At 38.5% G+C, this 26,860-nt stretch overlaps 2 protein-coding genes across 2 annotated transcripts; both read left to right on the forward strand.

Annotated features, from left to right (window-relative positions):
* Positions 1–1,554: 1,554 nt before the first annotated feature.
* Positions 1,555–2,490, forward strand: LOC108327347 (uncharacterized). Its single transcript, XM_017561063.1, has one exon. The coding sequence runs from the start codon at positions 1,555–1,557 to the stop codon at positions 2,488–2,490; it is 936 nt and encodes a 311-aa protein (XP_017416552.1).
* A 13,582-nt stretch (positions 2,491–16,072) lies between these two features.
* LOC108328573 (uncharacterized) lies at positions 16,073–18,437 on the forward strand. The gene is made up of 3 exons (XM_017562453.2): positions 16,073–16,907; positions 17,013–17,759; positions 17,844–18,437. Exons 1-3 carry the CDS (start codon positions 16,263–16,265, stop codon positions 17,934–17,936), a joined length of 1,485 nt encoding a protein of 494 aa, XP_017417942.1. The 5' UTR covers positions 16,073–16,262; the 3' UTR covers positions 17,937–18,437.
* The last annotated feature ends 8,423 nt before the right edge of the window (positions 18,438–26,860 follow it).

Genomic DNA, 26,860 nt, shown 5'->3' on the forward strand with positions numbered 1-26,860 from the left:
ATCCCTTATTATTATATTAATTTCTATTTCTTCTATCAGTTCGAATCAGTGATGGGTCTCGACCCAAAACGTACGTTATGAGTGGCGCTCGGTCTTATACCGAACGCTCGTCCTTGCCTTTAATTACCAAACGGGTGGAAATAGCGTTCGTCCAAATTTCAGTAACTCCGTGTACCATGTTCGGTCATTGACTGGCAGTTGGTTTCTATAATTGAATTATTCTCGGTATGGTCATTTAATCGTCTTGAGGTATCTTTATCCATTTGGATGCGGCCTAGAGTCCTTGTACTTAACTTATTCTGAGTATTGATCGGATCGTTCTAGAATCAGTTTCATTCAACTAATTCGAGTGGTAATGACATTCGTCATTCGTTATGTTTCGGTTTTATTCTGTTCTGAAACGACTGTTTCTCGATCTCAGTTTTAACGTTCGTCCTCATTATGAAGCGGGCTGAACTCTCATCTTTTTAAGTAATTGGAACGGATGATAAAAATGATATTAAAGTGAAAAAGTATAAAGAATGAACAGTATATGAGACGAATTGATGGTTGTGGATTTTGAACGAGCGTTCCAGGGAGGAATGACTCTTGGATGAAAGTTGAGAATTGTAAACTATGAACGTGGTAAGCTTAGCTGGCGGTTCATCCTGATGTTCCGTGAGTGCTCGTTCTCAAGTAGAGAGGAGTATGTCATGTGTGGGAACGGCAGGAGGTCCTAGTCCATAATTGTAACTTGGACGGAACGGGCTAACCTCGGGTGGTAGCTGATGAAAATTCCAGTTACTATATCACCGGGTGCACGAACGTTGTAGCTACACAGAGTTCATACGGTCCGGACAGTCAGTCTAGTATCAGGAATTGGTTGAGTAAAGAACTTATTGAATTATATGTTGGAATGTATTTAATGCGTTTGATTGTGTTATGAAGTGCATGTTATTATTTGAATTAAATTCAATAAGCTTACCCTTCGTTTTTCATTGTGTTGTCCTGTCTCTGTACGTCCGTCCTGTCTTTGCAATGATCATCCGTGTGGATGTGAGCAGATGGAGAGGTGTTGCTTGAGGAAACACTGGAAGAAGAAAATTTGGAGGAAGCAAACCTCGTGGATGTGGAAGTGAAGGCCGAACAGTAACGCTTTCGGTTGGCTGTTTAGTAGTTATATTAGCTTGCTGTATTAGAGCGACCCCCCTTTCCTTTTTGAGTAATTTGACTGTTCGGTATTTCTATTTTGTAAACCATTCGATCATTTATGTTTATTGAACGCCTTTAATATTTGTTTAGTTATGTAAGACCGTTCGGCCACGAGCGGACTTTATCTCTTTAATTGTAAGACTGATTTGATATATTAATATATGTGAATATTCTATTTTATATGGTATTACTGTATTTATGGGATGTTACATTATTGGTATCAGAGTAGTTTTGTTCTCTTAAGGACATTGTAGGTTATGAGTACACTGTGTTTTTGCTGTGTGCTTAATGTGTGTTTAATGAGTTATTTTTCAACTCTTTGAACATGACTAACGCTCGTTTTTCTCTGTTTCCAGAGAACAAATGGCACCTAGACTCCCTCCACCACAGCCCAATGAACCTGATGCGCCCAACAACACTAGGTTGTTGGAAACAGTGATTGATAGGCTACAACAACAAAACACTATCCTAATGGAGCAGAACGCAGCTGCCCTACAGAGTTTGGAGGCCGCTCGCGCCAGCTCTGAAGCTACACATAGGCAACTAATGGAGATTATTGCAGCTACTAGGAATACGCAGGGAGCGTCTTCTTCCAACGCTACCCAACATACTGAATGGAGTTTGGAAAGTTTTCTTCAACACCACCCGACCAAGTTCAATGGGAAAGGATTACCGGACGAGGCTGATCAGTGGATAAGAGACATGGAGAGAATTTACGATGCCAAGAGGTGCCCTGACGAGAATCGCTTGGCATTCACGGAGTATTTGCTTACCGGGGAAGCCAGCCACTTGTGGTCGAGCATGAAAGCTATTTTAACGGACGCTCAAAGTCCCATCACTTGGGCGGTTTTCAAGAGTAAGTTCTATGAAGAATACTTCCCAGACAACGTTCGTTACGCTAAGGAAGTTGAGTTCCTTCAACTGGTGCAAGGAGCGAAATCTGTGTCTGAGTATACCAACACGTTCAAGCATCTGTTGAGGTTTAATACCATGGTTACAAGTGAAGAGTGGCAATGTAGAAAGTTTGAGAACGGGCTGAGGAGTGACTTGAAAGTATTGATATCCAGCTTGTGTATTAGGTCGTTTCCTGCTATGGTCGAGAGGGCCAAGGTGTTGGAGAAGAACGTGGCTGAAGTCGAACAGCAGAAGAAACAACAAGCAACCAGGGGACCGATTCTATCAAGAACAAATCTGAATCGGAATAGGACGCCGTACGCTCGTCCAGCACAGTCAAGTGGATCTCAGGCGATGGTGGTTGCTGGACAGTCGGGACAACAGGGGGCGATCAAATGTTTTTAGTGTGGAGGACCCCATTTCAGATCAGTCTGTCCTCAGTTGGTAGGAGGAAAGTATTGCACTCGGTGTAGAAGGAACGGCCATCTGGAGAACGAGTGCAATATGGGTGGACGAGCGGCAATGAGACCGCCAAACACTGGAAGAAACCAAACAAGAGGAGGTGGACGAGCCCAAGCTTTTGGGAGAGTATATGCACTAACGGGCGCTGAAGCTGCTAGTTCAGGTACACTAATTACCAACACCTGTTTAGTATATGGAGAACCCTGTTGCGTGTTGTATGATTCGGGGGCGACACACTCCTTCATCTCGAAGGCGTGCGTTGAAAAACTGGGGTTAACTGAGAGCGAGATGCAGTTTGACTTGGTGGTGTCAACCCCAGCGGCTGGTGAAGTTAGGACGTCTACAGTCTGTATTAGATGTCCTATTGAGGTAGAAGGGCGTAGGTATAAGGTGAACCTTATATGTTTACCTCTCAAGGAGCTAGAAGTGATTTTAGGAATGGATTGGCTGACTACCAATCACATTCTCATAGACTGTGGTGCTAAGGAATTGATCTTTCCTGAAGAAGATGAAGAAGATTTGTCTGTGACGCTCGGGCAGCTGAAAGAAGACATCATGGAGGGCGCCAGCTGCTTTCTGATAATGACACACGAAGACAGGGAGGTTGGAGATAGGAATTTTGAACGATCGTCCAACAACGAGTTCAGTGGACGACGATCGGTTGTGGACGAATTCCCGGACGTCTTTCCGGATGAAGTACCTGGACTGCCTCCCGTTCGTGAAGTGGAATTCACTATTGATTTGGTGACGACAGCAGCACCCATCTCTGTTCAACCATATCGAATGGCGCCAGCTGAGTTGGTCGAACTCAAACAACAAATTGAAGATCTGATGGACAAGAGATTTATTAGACCAAGCGTCTCACCGTGGGGAGCGCCTGTGTTGTTGGTAAAGAAGAAAGATGGCAGCTCTCGGCTCTGCATTGATTATAGACAACTGAATAAGCTGATCATCAAGAACAAGTATCCCCTACCACGGATTGATGATTTACTGGATCAGTTGCATGGAGCGAACGTGTTCTCTAAGATAGACCTGAGATCAGGCTACCACCAGATTCGGGTTAAAGAAGGAGACATTCAGAAGACGACCTTTCGGTCCCGTTATGGACATTATGAATATGTGGTAATGCCGTTTGGTGTGACGAACGCCCCAGCCATATTCATGGATTACATGAACCGCGTTTTCAGGCCGTATTTGGATAAGTTCGTGGTGGTGTTCATTGACGACATCCTCATCTACTCCAAGAGCTGTGAAGAACATGAAGAGCATTTAAGGCTGGTACTTGGAGTTTTGAGAGAAAAGGAGCTGTACGCTAAGTTGTCCAAGTGCGAATTTTGGATGAAAGAAATACAATTCTTGGGACACGTAGTGTCAGCTGGTGGAATTTTAGTTGATCCGGCCAAGGTGCGAGCGGTACTGGATTGGGAGAGTCCGCGTTTGGTCACTGAAGTTAGGAGTTTTGTGGGGCTCGCGGGCTACTATAGGCGTTTCATCGAAGGATTTTCCAAGATAGTAGCACCGCTAACGCAGCTTACGCGCAAGGATCACCCGTTCGCTTGGACTGATCGCTGTGAAGCGAGCTTCCAGGAGTTGAAGAAAATGTTGACGAGCGCCCCAGTGTTAATCATACCTGACACGGCCAGACCCTTTGAAGTATATTGTGATGCGTCTCATCAAGGGTTGGGTTGCGTTCTTATGCAAGAGAAGAGGTGATACGCGGGCCCAAGCCCAATTAGTTTAGTGTAGTATTTCTTTTACTTTTATTAAAAGCATGTGTAAAAGGTGTTAGGCATGTGCTGAATAGGAAGGACTTTTAGTCCTATATATAGACATGCCATCACCTCTTGTAAGACACTTTTGAGAATAATGAATTAAACTTTCTGTAGAGAGAACTCCAGAAATTAATTCCCTTGAAAGTCAAAGCTAGAGAATCCCAAACGATCTCCTCTAGCCACCTTCCCTTCACACCATCCGTTCTCTCATTTTCCAAATCATATTTTCTTTCCGCCAACCTACATCACGCTCCCTAAATCCTTTACTTCCGCGTGGCTCGTGTCCTCCATCACGCCTAAGGTCATCCGTCATTCTCGCGTTCGCTTTCCTTCCAGTGCATCTCATCCAGCAACCATTTTCCTCACAGATCTACCATTACAAACCTCACGTAAGTAATCTCCACCGATCCATATCTCCGATTTGCCTTGTCCTTGCCTTTTCACACCTTCGCACCGATTCAACCTTTGTTTGGTGCTCTATCATTGCTTCCACCATCGTTCTTCACCCATTCACTGAGCCAAATCATGATTTCTTTCCATTTCCTTGATTTAATCGTTGAATCCTTCTTCTCCACCGATTAAATCCTTACTTACCTTCCACCCTAAAGTTTTCACCGATTAATCCCCCAAAACCTAGGGTTATCGAGTAAATCTGCTTCTTCCGCTGCTTCCCGGTCCATCAGCTGGATCAAGTCCAGATTTCACGACGTCTCCGGATTCAGCTCAAGCCGTCAGCTATCATGTGGTATTCAGAGCCTAGGTTAGGCGCGTTCGCTTGAGCTAAGTATCTTGTTTCTCTCTGATCTGAGTTACTCTTCGTCGTTTCTCAAATTTTTTGTCTCGATTTGTTCTCTATTCTTGAGATTCAATCTGTGCGTTTGGTTCTTTCAAATTATTCGTGTTGTTCATTATGATTCCTTCTCTGTCTTATGTTGATTCATGTGTTTTTGGTCTTGATCTGTTCATTAGATTTCTGCTTGATTCATGTTCTGGTTTAACGCTGTGCGTTTAACTTCTTTCATTTTCGCATTTTTTGTTTCGTTCATTGTTTCTGTTTTGAGTTTTGTTTCATTTGATTCAGTCGTGTTTTTGTTTTGTCTCGAGTCTCTAATTCAAATCGTGTTGATCTGTTTAGCTTACGCGTTGTTCATCATTTCTTTTACTGTCTTGGTTGATTTCAGTTCAATTGTGATTTTGTGTATCTGTTTGAGTTATTCAAATAGGTTTCCAATTTCTATATTTTGTGTTGCGTCGTTCTGTGCTTTGAGTCTTATATCATTTTATTCGGTGAATCCAATTTGTTTGAGTTTTTTTTTTATTTTCTAAATCCATTTCTGTTTTGTCTATGTCATGTTGCTTTGTTTTTAATTGTCAATTAAATCTGAGTTTAACTGATTCAATTGAGTTTTTGTAAGATCTGTCCATCATCATAAGCAGTGATATTCAACTGAATGAGCTTGATGACAGACTTCAACAGCAATTTTAATGTCATTTCATTTCTCTGAAGCTGTCTTGAGTTTTTGATGTTGTCCATTACATATAGTTGTATTGCACTTTTGAAATACTGTGAGCAAAAAGTTGAATCTGCTTGTGGATAGCAAATGCACACCAATTAAGCTATGAAATGTTGCATTGAGCTTGGGTGCAAGATGCTTACAGTAGCATCAGTCTCTCTTTTGGCCAGCCACACCGAACTGGTTTTTCTTTGAAGTCTGTTTTAATGTTCTTGACTGTGTGTTTATTCAGCTTAGTATTAGATCATTACTAAGTTCTAACATCAGTACATCCTAGAGTCATTGTGTCTGAGTGCTTTAATTTGACTTGTGTTACTGCACCTTTGTGTCAAAGTTGTTTTGGCTTAAGATTTGTAAGTGGTTGATGATTAATCTACAAAAATCTGCATCACATCAGCAGTACTTGTAATCTGGTATAAAACAACCACTAAATCTGTGATTTGAATTTGAACCAAGCAGTAACACTTGTAATTGGAGTTGATTCTACTGATTTCATTGTAAAACAGTGCATAAGGCTGAAATTAACAATGTTAGATGTTGCACTACACTTCTGAAATAAAGTGAATCAGTTTGAACATTTGTTTACAAAAGTTCTGCAATTTGTTCTTCATCTTTTTATTGCTTTTGAAATCTACTCTAGAACTGATCTTAGGTTCATTTTGAGTGTTGTCCTTCTTGATAGCTTTGTTTCTTGCTTGTCTTTGTTGGTTATCTAGTTTTGTCTGCAATGCATGTGAAATCTATTCTGCCAATCTTTAATTGAAGCTTTTAATTGCTTATTTCATCTGGTCTGGAGTATCATTGGTTAGAGTCTGCTCTGCTGTTTGAGTGGATGTCCTGTTTGTCCATCACTTTGTCTTAGCCTAACCATTTTCCTGAATTGAGAAATCTGATTCTGGTTTTTGGGATTTGAAAGAAGATAAGTGTGAATGGTAGCATATTAGGTGGTGGTGATCCACAGGATTCTCTGGCTTAGACTGAAAATTTCATTTGAGTGCCTTAAAATGTTTTAACAGAGAAATCTGGGTGCTGTGAGCTTAGTAAGGCTAATTTGGCCTAAATTCCTTGACATTTGTATGAGAGAATCAGTTTTACTTAACTGTGTGCTGACGGTTTACTTGTGCAGGAAAGTGAGATTGATTAAGATAACCCATTGGACCAAGAGAGGAAGTTTTCTTGCATTGAATCTGATTATTGCATTCTGTTCCATTCATTTTAGATTTTAAGTTGTTTACTGAAATCATTGGTATATTAATTGTTTGGAATGTGAATGTTGAATCTTATTTGATAAGACATATGGGAATTTGGTAGATGCATAAGAATTGCAAATACTGTACTGATTGTTTTATGAACATTTCTGGAAGTGCAACAACACTATTTTAAAACTGCCAATTTCTGATTTGCCTCACATTACTCTTTGTCAATTGATCTGACTACATTGGTCCACTGATTTCTGAATTAGTTTAGGAGATTATTCTTGAATAGTTTGGTCCATTGTTTCTGCCCAGAGTAATTCATTGATTTGCTGAAAAGGCTGCTCTTGTCATAATCAATTGTGCATCAAATTGTTTTTAATTGCCAATGCATCCTCCAGTTTTAAAAAGTGATTAAAGCACCTAACTTTCAGTTCTGACTTGGCGATTGCAGTAATTAGGTGGTTAGTTTCTGCATTGAATTACATCCAGTCTGAATATAGTTCACTGTCCATTGGTACTTGCTGGATTTTGTTGGATTTATGTGTGCAGAGCTGATGTGAATGAATCCTTACTTAAGCAGAATATTACTGAAGAAACCAGAGGCAGAAACACTTCTTGTGGGAGTGTTGAACTGAAGGGAGTTATTTACTTTAAATTGCTTCTGATTGTTTACATTGTTGTGGCTTAAAATTGTTCATTATGGACTGCATGAACTGCTGATTTAGTGTGAATTTTCTGTGTAGTTTGGGAAAAGCAATATTGATGGTACTGTAGCATATTGCAAATTGTGAGCTGTTTCAGTGAAGACAGTAGCAACCATCTGAACTAAAGGGAGTCTTTTATATCAAACTGTTTTTGATATGCTTAAATTTTTTAGTATGGCCTGCAATCGTAAAATTGTTTAATTGTTGATTTGGTTGGAATTCAGTTTGTGCAGGAGTTTAATTGAACAGCAGCATATTCTGAGTGGAAAGCTTGGAAAGCTTGTGCAAACAAGAGAAAGGGAAGTTCTTACTGCCCTATATCTTCTTTTTGCAATCTGTTTTAACCAAGTGAATACTCACAACAGTTTTGTGCATTTGTGATTATAGGATTGACCAGAAGCTAGATTGCCCAAGTTATCGGGCAACAAGAAATTGAAGCAACAGGAGTGTACGTATTTTTGGCACAAGGACTGGCATCAAAAGTGGATTGAAGCTGACCCAGACCAGACCGTAGCAGCTGTCTTTATTTGTAATTGATTTAAGTTCATCTGGTTTTGTCATAGGCTCTATTGTTAGTTTTCTTAATTTCATTGTAAAAGGCCATTCAAAGTCCAAGTGTCTTGGAAGAGTCCTTGGTGCTCTTTCAACTCTTGGCAAAACTTTTCTTGTTTGTGTTTAATTTTTGTGTCTTACGTTTAGGGGTGATTTAGGCTAAAAGGGATTAAACTCTAAACCTTGTCACATTAGAGTCCGAAGAGAAAAAGAAAGAAGAGAAGAGGAAGAACGAAATATAAGAGAAGAGGAAGAAAGAGAGAGAAGAGAAGAAGAGAAAAGAAGAGAGCAAGAGAAAAGAGAAGTAGAAGAAAACAAGAGAAGAAAAGAGGAAGAAAGAGCGAGAAGAAGTGAGGAAGAAAGAGAAAGAAGCGAAGAAGAGAAAAGAAGAGAGAAAGAGAGAAAAGAAGCACAAAGAAGAGAAAAGGAAGAAGTTGAAAGAATAGAAATGGAAGAAAAGAAAAAGCAACTAAGGGTCACATCTCCTCCTACCCTAGAAGCTAGACTCTTAAGGGGAGGTTTTCTATCCTATCACTTTTCTCCATTTATATTTGAATTTTCAAAATTTCACTTTTCTTTCAAAGAATTGACCATTCCTTCTTTAAAAATGTTATCACTTTCAACACATGCAAAGTTCCAACTTGGGTTATGGTTACCTTTATGGTTACCAATAACTCAAGATACAAATAAAACTTCAAACGAAGAAAGGTTTCTTTGTTATATTAAAATTAAAAATTTCAAAATTTGGAAACCTTCTTCTACACATATTCTTTTATATATCTTATTGGGTCAAAGAAAACTAATTAGAGATATGTTTGATGCTTATTGCAGATGGATATTTGACCCAGGAGGAACCCTTATGAAGCTAACAAAAATAAGTCTTCAAAAGCACCATCAGATTTGAGGACAAATCCTTTCCAAGGGGGAGGGGATGATACGCGGGCCCAAGCCCAATTAGTTTAGTGTAGTATTTCTTTTACTTTTATTAAAAGCATGTGTAAAAGGTGTTAGGCATGTGCTGAATAGGAGGGACTTTTAGTCCTATATATAGACATGCCGTCACCTCTTGTAAGACACTTTTGAGAATAATGAATTAAACTTTCTGTAGAGAGAACTCCAGAAATTAATTCCCTTGAAAGTCAAAGCTAGAGAATCCCAAACGATCTCCTCTAGCCACCTTCCCTTCACACCATCCGTTCTCTCATTTTCCAAATCATATTTTCTTTCCGCCAACCTACATCACGCTCCCTAAATCCTTTACTTCCGCGTGGCTCGTGTCCTCCATCACGCCTAAGGTCATCCGTCATTCTCGCGTTCGCTTTCCTTCCAGTGCATCTCATCCAGCAACCATTTTCCTCACAGATCTACCATTACAAACCTCACGTAAGTAATCTCCACCGATCCATATCTCCGATTTGCCTTGTCCTTGCCTTTTCACACCTTCGCACCGATTCAACCTTTGTTTGGTGCTCTATCATTGCTTCCACCATCGTTCTTCACCCATTCACTGAGCCAAATCATGATTTCTTTCCATTTCCTTGATTTAATCGTTGAATCCTTCTTCTCCACCGATTAAATCCTTACTTACCTTCCACCCTAAAGTTTTCACCGATTAATCCCCCAAAACCTAGGGTTATCGAGTAAATCTGCTTCTTCCGCTGCTTCCCGGTCCATCAGCTGGATCAAGTCCAGATTTCACGACGTCTCCGGATTCAGCTCAAGCCGTCAGCTATCATGTGGTATTCAGAGCCTAGGTTAGGCGCGTCCGCTTGAGCTAAGTATCTCGTTTCTTTCTGATCTGAGTTACTCTTCGTCATTTCTCAAATTTTATGTCTCGATTTGTTCTCTATTCTTGAGATTCAATCTGTGCGTTTGGTTCTTTCAAATTATTCGTGTTGTTCATTATGATTCCTTCTCTGTCTTGTGTTGATTCATGTGTTTTTGGTCTTGATCTGTTCATTAGATTTCTGCTTGATTCATGTTCTGGTTTAACGTTGTGCGTTTAACTTCTTTCATTTTCGCATTTTTTGTATCGTTCATTGTTTCTGTTTTGAGTTTTGTTTCATTTGATTCAGTCGTGTTTTTGTTTTGTCTCGAGTCTCTAATTCAAATCGTGTTGATCTGTTTAGCTTACGCGTTGTTCATCATTTCTTTTACTGTCTTGGTTGATTTCAGTTCAATTGTGATTTTGTGTATCTGTTTGAGTTATTCAAATAGGTTTCCAATTTCTATATTGTGTGTTGCGTCGTTCTATGCTTTGAGACCTAAGGTTACCGTTTAATTTAGAGCCGGATAGCATCAAATGCTGTAACCTTAGGATATCAAGTGACGTATTTGACCGGATCAGAATGAAACAACTAGCAGATGAAGAATTGGTGAAGATAAGAGGCGCGCTCGGTACAAATCAAGCAAAGGAATTCAACGCTGGAACAGACGAACTATTACGCTATATGGGTAGGACGTGCGTCCCAAACGATGGGGATCTGAAGAGAATTATCCTGGAGGAAGGACATCACAACCGTCTTAGCATGCACCCTGGCATGACTAAGATGTATCAAGACCTCAGGGAATCATTCTGGTGGCCAGGAATGAAGAGCGATGTCGCACGTTTCGTGGCGTCATGTTTAACTTGTCAACGTGCAAAAGCTGAGCACCAAAGACCGAGCGGTTTACTGCAACCATTGGAAATTCCCGAATGGAAGTGGGACAACATTTCCATGGACTTCGTGACCCACTTACCCCGCACGGTCAAGAATCATGATTCCATTTGGGTAATAGTGGATTGACTGACGAAGAGCGCCCACTTCCTAGCGGTCAACTTGAAGATGTCGATGACCAACTTAGCCAAGTTGTATATTAATGAGATCGTTCGTCTACATGGAGTGTCGTCCAGTATCATCTTGATGGACAAATTTATGAGCACCAAAATATGATGTCACAAACTTGTTTTTCAATCGGCAAGTATGACCGAATCGTTCAAGTAATAAACTTGGTAAGACCAAGTATCGTTCTTCCCAAAGGACTCACGGCCTAGTTTAGTTATGTGATTTATTGATTAGCTAAGACTTAAAGACGAAATATTTGGAGTTTAATATGCAAGAGACGAAAATAAACATGTATGCATGAAGTTTTGATCAATGGCAAAAATCAAAAGATAAACACTTTCAATGGAATATATGAATGAATATGTTGTTGGGGGTCAATTTCATCTTATCCACTCTCATATATTTTAGGAATTCAACATTCAAATCATCATTGTTAATGCCACTCTCTAAAGTACCTTTCTAGAAGGCTTATCCCTAATCACGAGTTCATACAATTCCTAGCATTCCTAATGATCAGTTCATAAGTGCAGGAGCTTAACGACAACCAACAAATTATTGGGAGAAATTCCCCGGATCTAGACTTCCCCGTACGTTCCCGTATCGACAAAACCAATAATCATGCATCGAATGAGTTAAACAATGCAAGCATTAAGCAAAGAGGAAAAACCCTAACTAATGATGAAAGAAAGCATAAATCTTAATTAAAAGATGTAAAAACAGATTCCATATATGAGAGCTTCACAAGATTACATTGATTCCCCAACAAACATACAGAGTTTAGTTCACCATATTCATGGTGAACCTAGATGAATTACAATGAAAGAATGAAAGAATAAACCCTAAAAAGGTGAAGAGGTAGCCTGAGCATCCAAGATCCTCCTTCAAAGGGGTGGAAGAGAGAGTGTTTGCCTCGTTTCTACCAAAGATGCCTAACCCTAGGAAACCCTAAGGCTTATATATCATTCGTAAATTACAAAATTTTAGGTCCAAGCCCATTAAAGTGCCGCTCAGCGGTAAGTGCGTCAGCTCGGTTCTTCCCCTCAGCGGCCATTTTGCCCCTCAACGGTCCTCCCGTGAGCTTCTGAGTGCCGCTCAGCGGTAAACTGCCGCTGAGCGGCAGTTGCGGCTTCTCTTTTTGCACTCTTTGATTCCTTTTCTGATTCCCTCTCTCTCATTCTTCACTTCTTTCACTAAATTCACCTTAAAATCTGCGCAAAAACACTGAAATCAATCATAAACCTGTCCAACTCTCTTATTTCTGAAAATATGGATAAAAGTATGATTTCAAGCTAGTTTCTAAGTCTAAAGGTTGCTTTTAGTATCAATTTTAAGCATGAAAATAACAGTTTTTCAACTGTTATCACATCTCTAATCGAGACACGAGATTCACCTCTCGGTTCTGGCAATCCTTGCAAACCGAGCTCGGCAGCAAACTTCAAATGAGTTCGGCGTATCACCCTCAGACGGACGGTCAATCCGAAAGGACCATCCAGACGCTCGAAGATTTACTGAGGACGTGCGTCCTAGATCACATGGGCGTTTGGGATGATGTATTGCCGTTAGTGGAGTTTACCTACAACAACAGTTTCCAGTCCAGCAATGGAATGGCTCCCTTTGAAGCTCCTTACGGACGGAAGTGCCGCACGCCACTTTGCTGGTTTCAAGAAGGAGAGAACGTATTGACTAGACCTGAGCTCATTCAGCAAATGACTGAAAAGGTGAAATTAATCCAAGAGAGGTTGAAGACGTCGAGGAGCAGACAGAAGTCATATGCAGACAAGAGAAGAAGGTCGTTAGAGTTCAAAGCTGGAGATCACGTTTTTCTGAGGCTGAATCCAACCACGGGAGTCGGCAGAGCTATGCGACCAAAGAAGTTATCCCCAAAGTTCGTCTGACCCTATCAAATACTGAGGAAGATCGGACCAGTAGCGTACGAATTATCTCTACCTCCTCAACTATCCAACCTTCATCCGGTGTTCCATGTTTCCCAACTCCGGAAATATATATCAGATCCCTCGCACATACTGGAGCTAGAGGACGTTCGTCTTCGTCAAGATCGAACGCTACAGATGAAGCCAGTACGCATTGAAGACAGTGATACCAAATATTACAAAAGGAAGGCTGTCAGAATGGTGAAAGTGGTGTGGGACGAGAAGACGGGCGACTCTACATGGGAAGTGGAGGATGCTATAAAGGACTTGTACCCTCATCTGTTTCCTGGTAAGATCTAATTTTCGAGGACGAAAGTTTTTGTAGTAAGGAGGAATGTCAGGCCTCGTTAAATACACCCAAAACCCCACCTGTTTAATCACAATTAATGCACCCAAAACCCTGCTCAGGTGCCTTAAAAACGCACTCCCAAACTCTGACGCACAATTGCCAAGTGTCAAAATGGAACATTCTGAAGTCAATGAGTGGAGGGCAGGTGTCAGCAGAAGCGCGCACGACCGTGTGGGCGTGGGGCAAACAAAAATGATTTCTGAAAAACCTGCCACACTATTCTGCACGCACCGTCTTCCTCCCCAAACTCTGAATATCCATTTTCTCCTCCTTCTCTCTAGAAACCTCTTCCTTCTCTCTACTGAAACTTACCTTTTCTCTTCTCCGTTCATCATTCAGAAACCATAGAAGTACTCCCGACGCCGTAAGCTTCAATTTGGACCGAACAGATCCAGATTCTAAAACTGGTAAGTTTCTCGACCTGAGCCGTTCGTCTCTGGTTTACATGCAAAACCAAGTTTTGGTTGCATGCAGGGGTATAATCTAAATTCTTCCTTATATTTTTATGGTTAGACTTAGTTGGAGGAATTAAGAAAAATCGTTGAGGGTAGAAAGCTGTAGTTGGACGAATCAAAATCATACTCTTAGGACGTTCACCACTGATCCAGGTAAGGGAAGCTTATTTGATTTAATTCGTATGTTTGTCTTGTACTGTATGAACGTTACGTGTGACTCATGAAGTACGATTTGTGTTATTTGATTTTTTGTATATGATAATGATGTATGAGAAAAATGAAATGGACTATGATATGAGTATTTAAAAGTATGAAAGTTTATGCTGAGAAATGAGTATAATGTAATGAAACTGTGAATATGAATTTCCTATGATAATGAACGTTCGTCATTGAACGATCCTTGACCGTTCGGTGCTGTTAGTAAACTTCTTTGAATTGAATTCTTTCATTTGGAAAGATTTCTAGTTGAGAACGAACGCCCTCTTGTATTAAGTGCTACGTTTGAGCGTTCGGCCAAACGTAGATGCCTTGAGTGTTATGTGAGAAATTGAGAAGCTTGTAAATATAAATTCGTACACTTAGTCATTCTTAAAAACCTAACTTCCTCATCCCTTATTATTATATTAATTTTTATTTCTTCTATCAGTTCGAATCAAGGATGGGTCTCGACCCAAAACGTACGTTATGAGTGGCGCTCGGTCTTATACCGAACGCTCGTCCTTGCCTTTAATTACCAAACGGGTGGAAATAACGTTCGTCCAAATTTCAGTAACTTCGTGTACCTTGTTCGGTCATTGACTGCCAGTTGGTTTCTATAATTGAATTATTCTCGGTATGGTCATTTAATCGTCTTGAGGTATCTTTATCCATTTGGATGCGGCCTAGAGTCCTTGTACTTAACTTATTCTGAGTATTGATCGGATCGTTCTAGAATCAGTTTCATTCAACTAATTCGAGTGGTAATGACATTCGTCATTCGTTATGTGTCGGTTTTATTCTGTTGTGAAACGAGTGTTTCTCGATCTCAGTTTTAACGTTCATCCTCATTATGAAGAAGGCTGAACGCTCGTCTTTTTAAGTAATTGGAACGGATGATAAAAATGATATTAAAGTGAAAAAGTATAAAGAATGAACAGTATATGAGATGAATTGATGGTTGTGGATTTTGAACGAGCGTTCCAGGGAGGAACGACTCTTGGATGAAAGTTGAGAATTGTAAAGTATGAACGTGGTAAGCTTAGCTGGCGGTTCATCCTGATGTTCCGTGAGTGCTCGTTCTCAAGTAGAGAGGAGTATGTCATGTGTGGGAACGGCAGGAGGTCCTAGTCCATAACTGTAACTTGGACGGAATGGGCTAACCTCGGGTGGTAACTGATGAAAATTCCAGTTACTATATCACCGGGTGCACGAACGTCGTAGCTACACAGAGTTCATACGGTCCGGACAGTCAGTCTAGTATCAGGAATTGGTTGAGTAAAGAACTTATTGAATTATATGTTGGAATGTATTTAATGCGTTTGATTGTGTTATGAAGTGCATGTTATTATTTGAATTAAATTCAATAAGCTTACCCTTCGTTTTTCATTGTGTTGTTCTGTCTCTGTACGTCCGTCCTGTCTTTGCAATGATCATCCGTGTGGATGTGAGCAGATGGAGAGGTGTTGCTTGAGGAAACACTGGAAGAAGAAAATTTGGAGGAAGCAAACCTCGTGGATGTGGAAGTGAAGGCCGAACAGTAACGCTTTCGGTTGGTTGTTTAGTAGTTATATTAGCTTGTTGTATTAGAGCGACCCCCCTTCCCTTTTTGAGTAATTTGACCGTTCGGTATTTCTATTTTGTAAACCATTCGGTCATTTATGTTTATTGAACGCCTTTAATATTTGTTTAGTTATGTAAGACCGTTCGGCCACGAGCGGACTTTATCTCTTTAATTGTAAGACTGATTTGATATATTAATATATGTGAATATTCTATTTTATATGGTATTACTGTATTTATGGGATGTTACACTTTATTACATTATATATACATATATTAATTTATATTATTTGTAATTGATTAATAGAAGGGGAAAATGAATATTTATTCTTTGCTAAAAGAACACTACTAGAATAGAATTGTCCTCCTTACACGGCAGCAGCTCATCTTTCTTTGGTGATTCCCTCACATTATATATAGACAGAACTTAGTAAATGCATCTACTCCATCTCTTTTTCTTTTTTCTTTTAATTTTTTTTTTTTAATTTTGAGTGCGATTGAAGTCTCTTAATCACATTTGAAATCGTTTCAATTATAGAAAGAATTCAATAATCCTAACTGGATCGTTTCAGATAGACTTTGAAAATAAACAAACTGGCAAAGCTGAAAAAGCAAAGAAAGAGAAACTTTGGCTTAGGCGTTGTTCTGCTAATACAACCATGGCTGCAACAGAAGCTCCATCAAATGAGCATGTTTACAAAGTTCCCCTCAAAGTTTTTGTAGACAGAAATGAAAACAAAGTTGTGTTTGCTGAGGCAAGAAAGGAATTCGTGGACGTTCTATTCAGTTTCTTAGCATTGCCTTTAGGTACTATTGCAAGACTGGTGGCTAAGGAGTCAAATATTCCAGCGGTGAAAGTTGGCAGCCTGAGTTCATTGTATGAGAGTGTATCACATCTTGAAGAAGAGCATCTATGGACACAGGCTTGCAAAGAAATGCTTCTGCACCCAAGGACCTCTATGGAATCTTATTGCCAACTCCTCAAACTCAACATCGACGACACTGCCCCCACAAAGTATTTCCTGTGTGAGGACTTGGGGTGTAGTAGGAAGACAAATGGGAGCCTTTTAAGCATTTTCAAGAATCAAAGATGCAGTTGTGGAAAACTAATGAACAGAATAGTCTCCCCAGAAATTAGTACTTTAGAAAAGGGCTTTGTGAAGGAATCTGCTACTTTTATAATTTGTGACGATCTTTCCGTGTTGCCTAATGTTCTTGTAACAATTATGAATCTACTCCAGAAGCTTGGAGTCAAAGACATGAATGGTATTGAGGAACAAACAGTGGATATCAGCAAGAGGGAGGTATATTATATTGCTATATAGCTACAATATCGTTTTGCTATTCATATATATATTGTTGTTAGTTTGACTACTTTCTCCCTCTGATTCGTTCTGTCTTTTGTATAGGTGGTTGATCTTCTCAAATTGTCGTTGATATCAAAGAACCCTTTGACAGATTTTGTCTTAGAGAAGAAGCCACGTGTTGATGATTTTAACCCAATAAACCAATCCTGGGTCGAGAGAGGAGATGAATCATCTGATGAAGGTAGAAAGATAGTTGTAAGGGCACTGGTAAGAAAATCAAATGAAAAGATTGTGTTTGCCGATGCAGATGAAGATTTTGCAGACTTGCTTTTTAGTTTTATGACTTTACCTTTGGGTGGAGTGTTGCATATGTTGGAAGGAAAATCTTCTTTGAGCTGCATAGATAAATTATACAAGAGCATTTCTGAACTGAGTCCTGATAGATATTTAAGGTCACAGAGAGTCAAAGAGGAACTAGCTAATCCTAAATGTGCCCCTCTATTCACCATCAGTGATCAGATATTACCAATTGGCGAGGATATCTTGCCTGTTTATTATTGCAATACTTTCATTTATGGCAAAGAGCGTCATGTTGTTCTTGCTACTTCAACCAGGCCCCGTATTTATGGGTATGACATGAATGCTCGATTGGAGATTTTTGATCCAAAGTCCTGTATTGGGGATTCACGGAGTGATAAAGGATTTGTCAAAGGACCATCAACGTTCGTGGTGACAGATGACTTGTTTGTGACCCCAATGTCATCCATTTCTGCCGTTTCTTGTCTAAAGAGGTCACAAGTTCCTCTCTCTGACTTGGAGGAAAGGGTCATCAGTGTTGGTGTGAAGGAGGTAACACACGTTCTCTCATGCTGAGTTATTTATTCATCACACACTATTACCTGAATCAGATAACAATAGTACATTCATATGCAGGGATTGGCCATACTAAAAGCTTCCCTGACCTCAACGTCTGCTTTGACAGAAGGGCTCCTACATTTCACAAAGGTCATTGAGTTGGAGATTTGACTAATCCTTTCCATCTTGTAGCTGCTACAAAATATGTAGTTACCATTTATGTTATTTTGAAATGCCTAATTTTTAACATTGGTGTGATAGTGTCTGGTGCAGTCAAAAGTTCTTGTATGAACGAATATTGTTATTGTTTTTATCCGAATCTTGAACATGAAGTTATTGTTTGGTGTATGGTGATATCAGATCTTGAATCTACTTGTTTAGTTCAAAGATGGATAGATCATGTTTGGAGGTGGATCGACTTTGAGGCCGAATTCATTCAATTTGGCCATTGAGGTCAAGCTTGTTCAGTTCGGCCATTTGACTATTTTAATAAGTGACTTGGACGTTGAGGCCAAGCTCATTCAGTATGGATTGGCCATTGAGTATAGGCTCATTCAGCGTGGATTGATGTTGGCGGCAAAACCAACAAGTGTACATGTTGCAGCATAGCAATTGATAAATATCGTTATCTCTCAATAGACTTATGCAACACACGACAACTCTTACATTCTAACTCAATTAGACCACAAAGTTCACAAAAACACAAGAAACAATTTTTAGTATTTTCATCAAACAGTTAGTGTGTAAGGAAATGAAAAATATAGTATTTATAATTTATTGAGACTAGAGTTCAATCACTTCATTCTCGTGCATTGCAAACATCTTATTTCCATATTCATGTCAAAATCAACTCACAAGCATACCCAAATCTTATCCTTAGTGACTTTAAGCCTTTGATAACTTATCAAGTTTCAATATCTTGAATCCTTAACAAGCAACCATGCATTAAGTTCAAGAGTCTAAGATTACTAATAAATTAAGTTCTATTCCCAGAAAGAAGCATCCATTATACATTCAATTTCAAGTCTGCATTTTAAAGATATTTTCCCACACCTTAAGAATCCCAAATCAAGCATGGAAACAATCCACCTCAAGCATTAAACATAAAAATTGAAAACTAACATGAATTGGTTAGCCATATATCATTAATAGCACAAAATTACATAAGAGTTCCCATGTTTTATAACTAATTGTTGATAGGAGGAGCACTGGTTTAGCTGAACCCACAATTGCAGTAATATTTGAGTTTTTGATGATGACAACGCATAATTTATAACACATGTGTATTATGTGTTATATGTTTTATGCTTACATATTATATGCGTATATAAGAACATGATTGTGTTGTTGCTGTGTGTTCATTGCATTTCACTAAGTTATATATGTGATTTTATACATGAATGCATGACACATGTTTCTGGATGAGAAAAACCACAAGCACTAATGTTAAATTTTAATTGTGTGCAAAACAACAGTTTTAAGTCGATTTCATTATGGGGTGAGTCGATTAAAACTCGTGTCTTTGCACAAACCTTTTTCAAAGTGTGTTATGAGATTTTTCAAAGAGAAATTTTTTCAAAACTATGATTTACATTATTACATAGTCGATTATATGCGTGTTGCATTCGACTAAGTCTGTTACTGTTTTGAAATTATGTTAATGCTTGATATAAATGTCTAACGGTCATATTTTTAAATATGTTGACCAAGCATTAAATGTCATTTGACTGCATTAATTGCAAATTCAATTAATTGCTTTGACTGCTACTAACTACTATAATAGAATTGTTATATTCGACTGCATTAGTAGCTTAGCCGATTAAAATGCGTCAAAGATGTGTTATACTATAAATTGACACGAATTTGATTTCTGTAAGAACTTTTGTGAATCTAATAATTTTTGTGATATTTTTCAGAAAGTGCTATCTTGCAAAAAGAGAAAAAGAGCTCCAAGAATCAAGAAGTGACCGTGGTGATCATCTCCTTGTGGTTTCTTGAAGAGCAAGTTTGCTGTATATTCAAAGGGTTGATCAATTTTGCACATTTGGGTGTAACTGTGAGATCAGAGTCTACAATCTTGTGAAGATTGGATTGAGGTTCCCTCTTGTGACTACAGGAAGAAAAGCGTGCGGCGTTCTTGACTTTGAGAGGTTTCTAAAAGGGTTTAGACAACAGGAGAGGGGATTCTTGTTGCTGATCTAGTTATTCTACTGCCTATATTTGATTAGAGGGTTAGAGAGATATTTTATATTTTTGACGTAAGGTCTTTATAAAAGCCTTGTTGTAAAAAACTTGATCATTATAGTGCATTTGCTTCCCGTGGTTGGAAGGACACTAGATGTAGGCAGGTTGGCCGAACCAGTACAAAAAGTAATGTTTGAATTTTCTAATCCCTACTCTTTTACTTTTAATCGACTTTACTTTGTACTTATTCGATTAAGTTTTCGCTGCATTAGAAAGTCTTTTACCTTGCGTTTCAAGAAAGCTTTAAAGGCATCACCTTTTGCGAAAAAGATTTTAAAAGACTTTGTTTTTAAGTTTCACCAATTCACCCCCCTCTTGGTGTGAGAAATTGAGTCATTCTATTTTAACACTAATGTCAACAAATAAGAATAGCCCTCCATGGTGAAGAACTTAGGGTTCTACAAATTGAAGAGATAAGAAAGAAATGGAAACAAAAGAAAAGATGCAAGTCGTCTCCCAAGGTTCTTTGTAGTTGCCCCATGCTCCAATTGTACCTCCCCTTTACATCAACTCCTGTAATCCGAAGTTCCTATCTATCATAAAACCTGAAAAAGGGAAAAAACATCATGAATAAAGATTGAAGACCCAAGGAGGAGTGGAAGAGCTTCCCAACACCCCAAACAACCTCCAAGGGCCTTTCTCAGTCACCCTAAGTCGAGAGTAATCATGGGAGGAAGAAGAATCTCCCATGTCTCGTGTGACACATGTTTAAATACCCCATTTTGACATGTCAGCGATGCCACTACTCAACACCATATCACTCAAACGCTAGAGGAACAAATCTTTGTTTCAGTAGAGGACCTATGTTATTTGCTTGCTAACTTATTCGGTCATGTTACGTCCGACCTTGGTGACTTAGGAAGGAGAGGTTCCCAAGGAGCAAAGTTGCATGGGCTTGTCAAAGGGAAGCCAAGTTAACGACCTGGATCTGGGGTCCAGATCTTAGGCATCATGGTCGAGAACAACTTCTGCAACTATTGGCTGCAAAACCAACGACAAGTGCACTAGTTGTAGCGTAGCAAGTGATAATATTGTTCTCTCCCAAGTGACTTATGCAACACGTGACAACTCTTCCTTTCATAACTCAATTAGACATCAAAGTGCACAAAAACACAAGAAAGTCTTTTTGGTATTTTCATCAAACAGTTTGTGTTCAAAGAAATTTAACATAGAGTATTTACAATTTGTTAAGACTAGAATTCATCCATTTCATTCTCATGCATTCACAAACATCTTAATGTCATCCATTAAGTGTTCAATTTCAGTTCTAGGTTCAAATCATATTTCACAATACATCAAGAACCACAAATCATGTATGGGTGGCCAAACCAAAACAAGCATTAAGCATAGAAGTTGAATACTAACATGAATTGGAAAATCATATATCATTAACATCACAAAATACATAAGAATTCCATGTTTTACAACTAATCTCAACAAATAGGAAAAGCCCCCCATGGTGGAGAACTTAGGGTTCTACAAAATTGAAGAGATAAGGAAGGAATTGAAACCATAGAGAGATCCACAACCTTTCCCAAGGTTCTTGGTAGCTGCTCCATGCTCCAATTCCATCTACAATTCGTGACTCACCTTCTTCCTCAACCCTAAAGGGGAAAAATAAAAACTGATGAAGCTTGAAGCTCAAAGAGGAGAAGGCTGAGCTTACCAACACCCCCAAACAGCCTCCAAGAGCCTCTCCCAATCGCTCTAGGTGAAAAATGAAGTGAAGGAGGATAATAATCTCCAAAACCTTCGCAAAAACATGACTAAATACCCATTTTACGCGTTTATGGACTTGTAGACTTGCCCAAGCGAGTTGGTCAACTCGCCCAACCAAAAGTTAACTCACCCAAGTGAAAAGTTAACTGGGCCAAGTGAGTGAACAGTGTCGGTGAAAGCGTGAATAGTGCCATTTAAATAATTGTGTTTGCTCATTGTGTTCACAGCACTGAATGTGACTCTTGTTGCTCCTAGTGTGGGTATTAACTTAAAATCCATCTTTTGTTGTCCAATCATGTTTCCTTGAGTTCTGACTTGTTTTCTTCCACCAAAATTGTTTTCTATTTTTTTTATTTCATACTCAAAGAGAGATTAGAATTAAAGCAAGCACATACTAACTAAAACACAAGAAAACACGAAAACACATTAAACTTGGGGATAAAACAAGGTAAAAGCTATGAAAGACTTGATTTATTCACCAAAATATACACATAAAAACACAATCCTTATCAATAATTGTTAAGATGTCGGCAAGTGTACCGAATCGTATCAAGTAATATAAAATGGTAAGACCAAGTATCGTATCCCAGAGGACTCACGACACTAAATAGTTGTGTAATTGCTTATCTAATTAAGACTTAAGAAGAATTTTTGGGTTTTTGGCGAAGAATGCAAATGCAATAAAAATAAATATGAATGCAAATTGATCAATTGAGGCTAAACACAAGAGTGAATGGATAATGTTGATAATATGAGATGATAATGTTGTTGGGGTTTAGATTTCACCGTCCTTACTCTCATGCATATAAGAATCCATCTTCTTCATTCGCTCGTTAACGTCACTCTCTAAATTACTTAAAACCTGATCCCTCGACAAAGAAAACCTATCCTTAATTACTAGACCACAATCCCTTGCATCCCTAATAATTAATTATGCATTACAATTAGGAGCTTAAGACGACAAATCCTACTATCCCCATCCCTGGGCAATATTGCTCTTGGGAGAAATTCTCCAGATCGTGATTCGTAAGATATCTCCCGATACTCAGACAAATCATAAAATATAACAATTTAGCAAAGGAGAAAATCCCTAACAATTAATGAAGGAAGCATAAAATAATTCAAAAGAAATTCATATACATGAGAGTTTAAAGGTTACATCTTCCCCAACAACAAAAGAGTTTAGTTCAGCATCGTCATGAAGAAATTAGATGAACAATGGAATGAAAGAGATAGAAAAACCCTAGAAACTGAAGAGGAGATCTCCCACATCCCCAAATTTTCCTCCAAGGGGCGAAAAGTGTGTTTCTGTACTCAAGCCATCAAGAGATACTCCTTCTAGGACGTCCAAGTCCTTATATACATCTGAATTAGATCATGGGCCAACGTTGACACTGCTCAGCACCCTAAGTGGGGCGCCCAGGCGAGGTTGTGAGAAAACTGGCGCCCAGCGCCCCTAAAAGGGTTCTCAAGCTTTGTGTGATACATGAAACTGGCGCTCAGGGCCCCTTTCTAGCGCTCAACTTCAGCTTGACTTTTCTGCACTGTGTCTTTTTCTCTTTTTTTTTGCATTCCAACTCCTTGGTACTTTAACTCCTCTTTTAAATCATTCCAATAACCTACAAAATCAAGGGAATTTAGTGATAAAATCATCAAGTATACCTGATGACAAATTTTTGAACACCGAAAATGGCGCCAAAAACTTGTAACCTCGGCAAGTGTGACCGAATCGTATCAAGTAATAAACTTGGTAAGACCAAGTATCGTTCTCCCAAAGGACTCACGGCTTAGTTAGTTATATGACTTCTTGATTATTTAAGACTTGTGAAAATAAACAAATTCTTGAGGTTTCAAATGCAAAAGACAAAAAGTAAACATGTATGCATGAGTTTTGATCAATGGACAGAAGAACACAAACACTTGGAACGAATTATATGGATGAGTATGTTGTTGGGGTAATCAATTTCATCTTATCCACTCTCATATATTTAGGAATTCATCATTCTTTTCATCAATGTTAATGTCACTCTCTAATTTTCCTTAAACCCGATGTCTCGGTGAAGAAAGCCTAATCATAATCACTAGTTTACAATGTCTTGTCTACCTAGCAATTAATCATGCATTATAGTGAACGGAAGCTTAATGACAACCAACCATCATATTCCTATGTCTAGGTTTATACCACTGTTGGGAGAGTTTCCCCGGATCTAGATTTTATCGTATGTGTCCATATCAATAAAACCAATAACCATGACATCGAATGAGTTAAACAATGCATGCTTTTAGCAAAGAAGAAAAACCCTAACTAATGATGAAAGAAAGCCTGTATCATAAATATGATGTTTAAACACAAAATTCCATATATGAGAGGTTCAAAAAATTACATTGATTCCCCAACAACAATACAAAGTTTAGTTCACCATATTCATGTTGAAACTAGATGAACAATAATGAAAGAATGCAAAAGATAGAAAAACCCTAGAAAAAGAAGAGGAGAGTCGTCACCATCTCCAATTCTACCCCCAAGGGGTGAAAAGTACGTTTTGCGTCTTCTCCAGCCAAAGATACAAACCCTAGGACGTCCTAAAGCTTATATACTATTCTAAAAATTACAGAAAAGTAGGCCTAAGCCCAAAATAGTGGCGCTCAGTGGTAAAATACCGCTCAACGGTAAGTGCGTGTGTTGAATTCTTCCCCTCAACGGCACTTTCACCCCTCAGCGGTGCCAACGAGTGTTAAGTAGCGCCGCTCAGCGGTAAAATGGCGCTGAGCGGTACTTGCGGCTTCACCTTTTGCACTTTTTGTGTCCTTTTCTGATTCCAACCCTGTCCTACTTCACTTCTTTCATCAAATTCACCTCAAAATTTGCATAAAACACTGAAATCAAGCATAAACCTGTCCAACTCTCTTATTTCCAAAAATATAAGCAAAAGCATGATTCCAAGCTAGATTCTAAGTGTTAAAGGTTGCTTTTAGTATCAATTTTAAGCATGAAAATAATAGTTTTTCAACTGTTATCAATACCCTCTACTCTTTTATTCACAAAAGTATACTAAAATAACAGTTTTTCAACTGTTTAAACATGGTTGATTTAATATCAAAATTTAATCACAGATACTGTATTTTCAACCGTTATCACAACTCCAAACTTGAAATTCTGCTTGTGCTCAAGTAAAAATGTAACTTGGCTTAAACAAAATAATCATACTAGAATGGTCTAGCACACCAAAAAGCATTTTCCTCTAGGACAAGTAAATCACTCATGTTATCTTTGAAAGATTAGTCAAGATATAATGATGCTTTAGCCAATCAAGCTTCAACTATGGTGCTCACATAATCAAGACATACACAACAGATGCAACAACCTTATAAGTGATCACCAAGCAGACAGAATGTTAGCCTATGTGCATTGAACTATTCCTCACCAAAGACAGTGTTTCACTCAAGCACTCAAAAGAGTTTCACTCAAGCACTCAAAAGTGTTTCACTCAAACTCAGAGGTGTATAGTGAGATGACACTCTTACACTCTAGCATCACAATGTCACATGAATCAACTTTGTCTTTCATTTAACCACATATCAAACACAGTTACAAGCAAGTTATCATCACAAGGACTTTTTGAGGTTTGTATTGAGGCCAGGCTAAGAAGAAAATTGGTTTTTCTAGACAAAAAAATCCTTGAGTTAAGAGAGTGCATAATTCATTTATTCTCATTAACAATAATCTCTCTTTCTTCTTTTATGTGAGAAACCAATCTTCAATTCATTCCCAACTTTCCTTTCATTGAGCTTAACCTTTTCTTTTCTTTCTTTTCTTCTCTTTTTCTTTTTGCTTTTGCTCAATGCTCTTTAATGAATTTCACAAAGTTCTTTTCGGTTTCTCACAACCCCAAACTTGAACCATTCTCCATTACCATATAAACATACTTTACTCAACTCAAGGTAAGGAATTTAAAAAAGGTTTCATTCAAAATTCAAATTTAGGCTCAAGGTTCAAAGGATAGAAAAAACATTATTCTTTGTTAGGTTCACCTATTGACATTGGCTCTAAGGCAAAAGGATGAGGCCGAGGAAACATTTTACCAAGACCCTAGGGTGGGAGTCAATGTTCTTACGTGGATCTTGAGTGTGGAATTGATGACAGGTAGCAAAATCCTAACAATGGTTTAATGGTTGCTTTTGTATGGAAAGGGCCTCCTTACTACTGAGATGGGAAGATCTATATGTAGAAGAATCTCTGATGCTCGAGTTAGTAAGAGAGTTAAGATCTTTCATAATAAAGTGAGAGTGATTGTTTATGAAGTGAATATTCTTTGAATAATACTAGTTGTATTTATAAGATCAACCGTGAAACATAGGTAATTACATTTAATAAATTAATTTGCTTAAAATATCTTTATTCTTTCCTTGTGCTATAAAGAGTGTCTCTTGGATGCCATTAATTCATAGTTAGTTGTTGAAATTTCCAAGGAAGCAGGTAATATTACTAACAACCATGGACGTGATTTTTAAAAGTTGTGATTAATAATGTATGTTTTGGTAATATGTGCATAGCTCTCTTAAATACCCCTAAAAAATAATCTAATCCATTTATTGCAATTAAAATTGATTTTAATCATAATTTAGTTTCACCATTTTATTATTATCACTACAAAAATAATTAATTTTAGAAGGGGTTATTTTTCGGGGTTATATAAACCCCAAGTAATTTCTGACGGTTTAATGTTGAAACCGCAGTTAACTTTCTTTTTTTTATAAAAAACATTTACGGCAATTTAGAACAAAAACCGCTCCTAAAATTTAAAATTTTTTATTTTAAAATAATTTTCCTGCGGTTACTTAATGAAACCGTCGGTACTCCCTAAATAATCCCTATAAATATTCCACGCGCCTTTATTCCTTCTACGTTTAATTTTCTAAATATTTTTCCTCCAAACTCTAATCCCTCCCCGTTGCCTCATTTCTCCCAAACCCTTTGTTCGCACCATAATCTTCATTTCACTACACCACAAGCTTCATTGTTCATGGATTTTCAACTACTTCGTGTTGGTCTTCCTCTACTTGGGCTGAACGAGGTGTCCGTTTTCAACTTCAACGTGAGCTTCAAATTCTCTCTGTTTGATCCGTGGAGT

The sequence above is a fragment of the Vigna angularis genome, chromosome 2 (genome assembly GCF_016808095.1).
Source record: "Vigna angularis cultivar LongXiaoDou No.4 chromosome 2, ASM1680809v1, whole genome shotgun sequence".
NCBI lineage: Eukaryota > Viridiplantae > Streptophyta > Magnoliopsida > Fabales > Fabaceae > Vigna > Vigna angularis.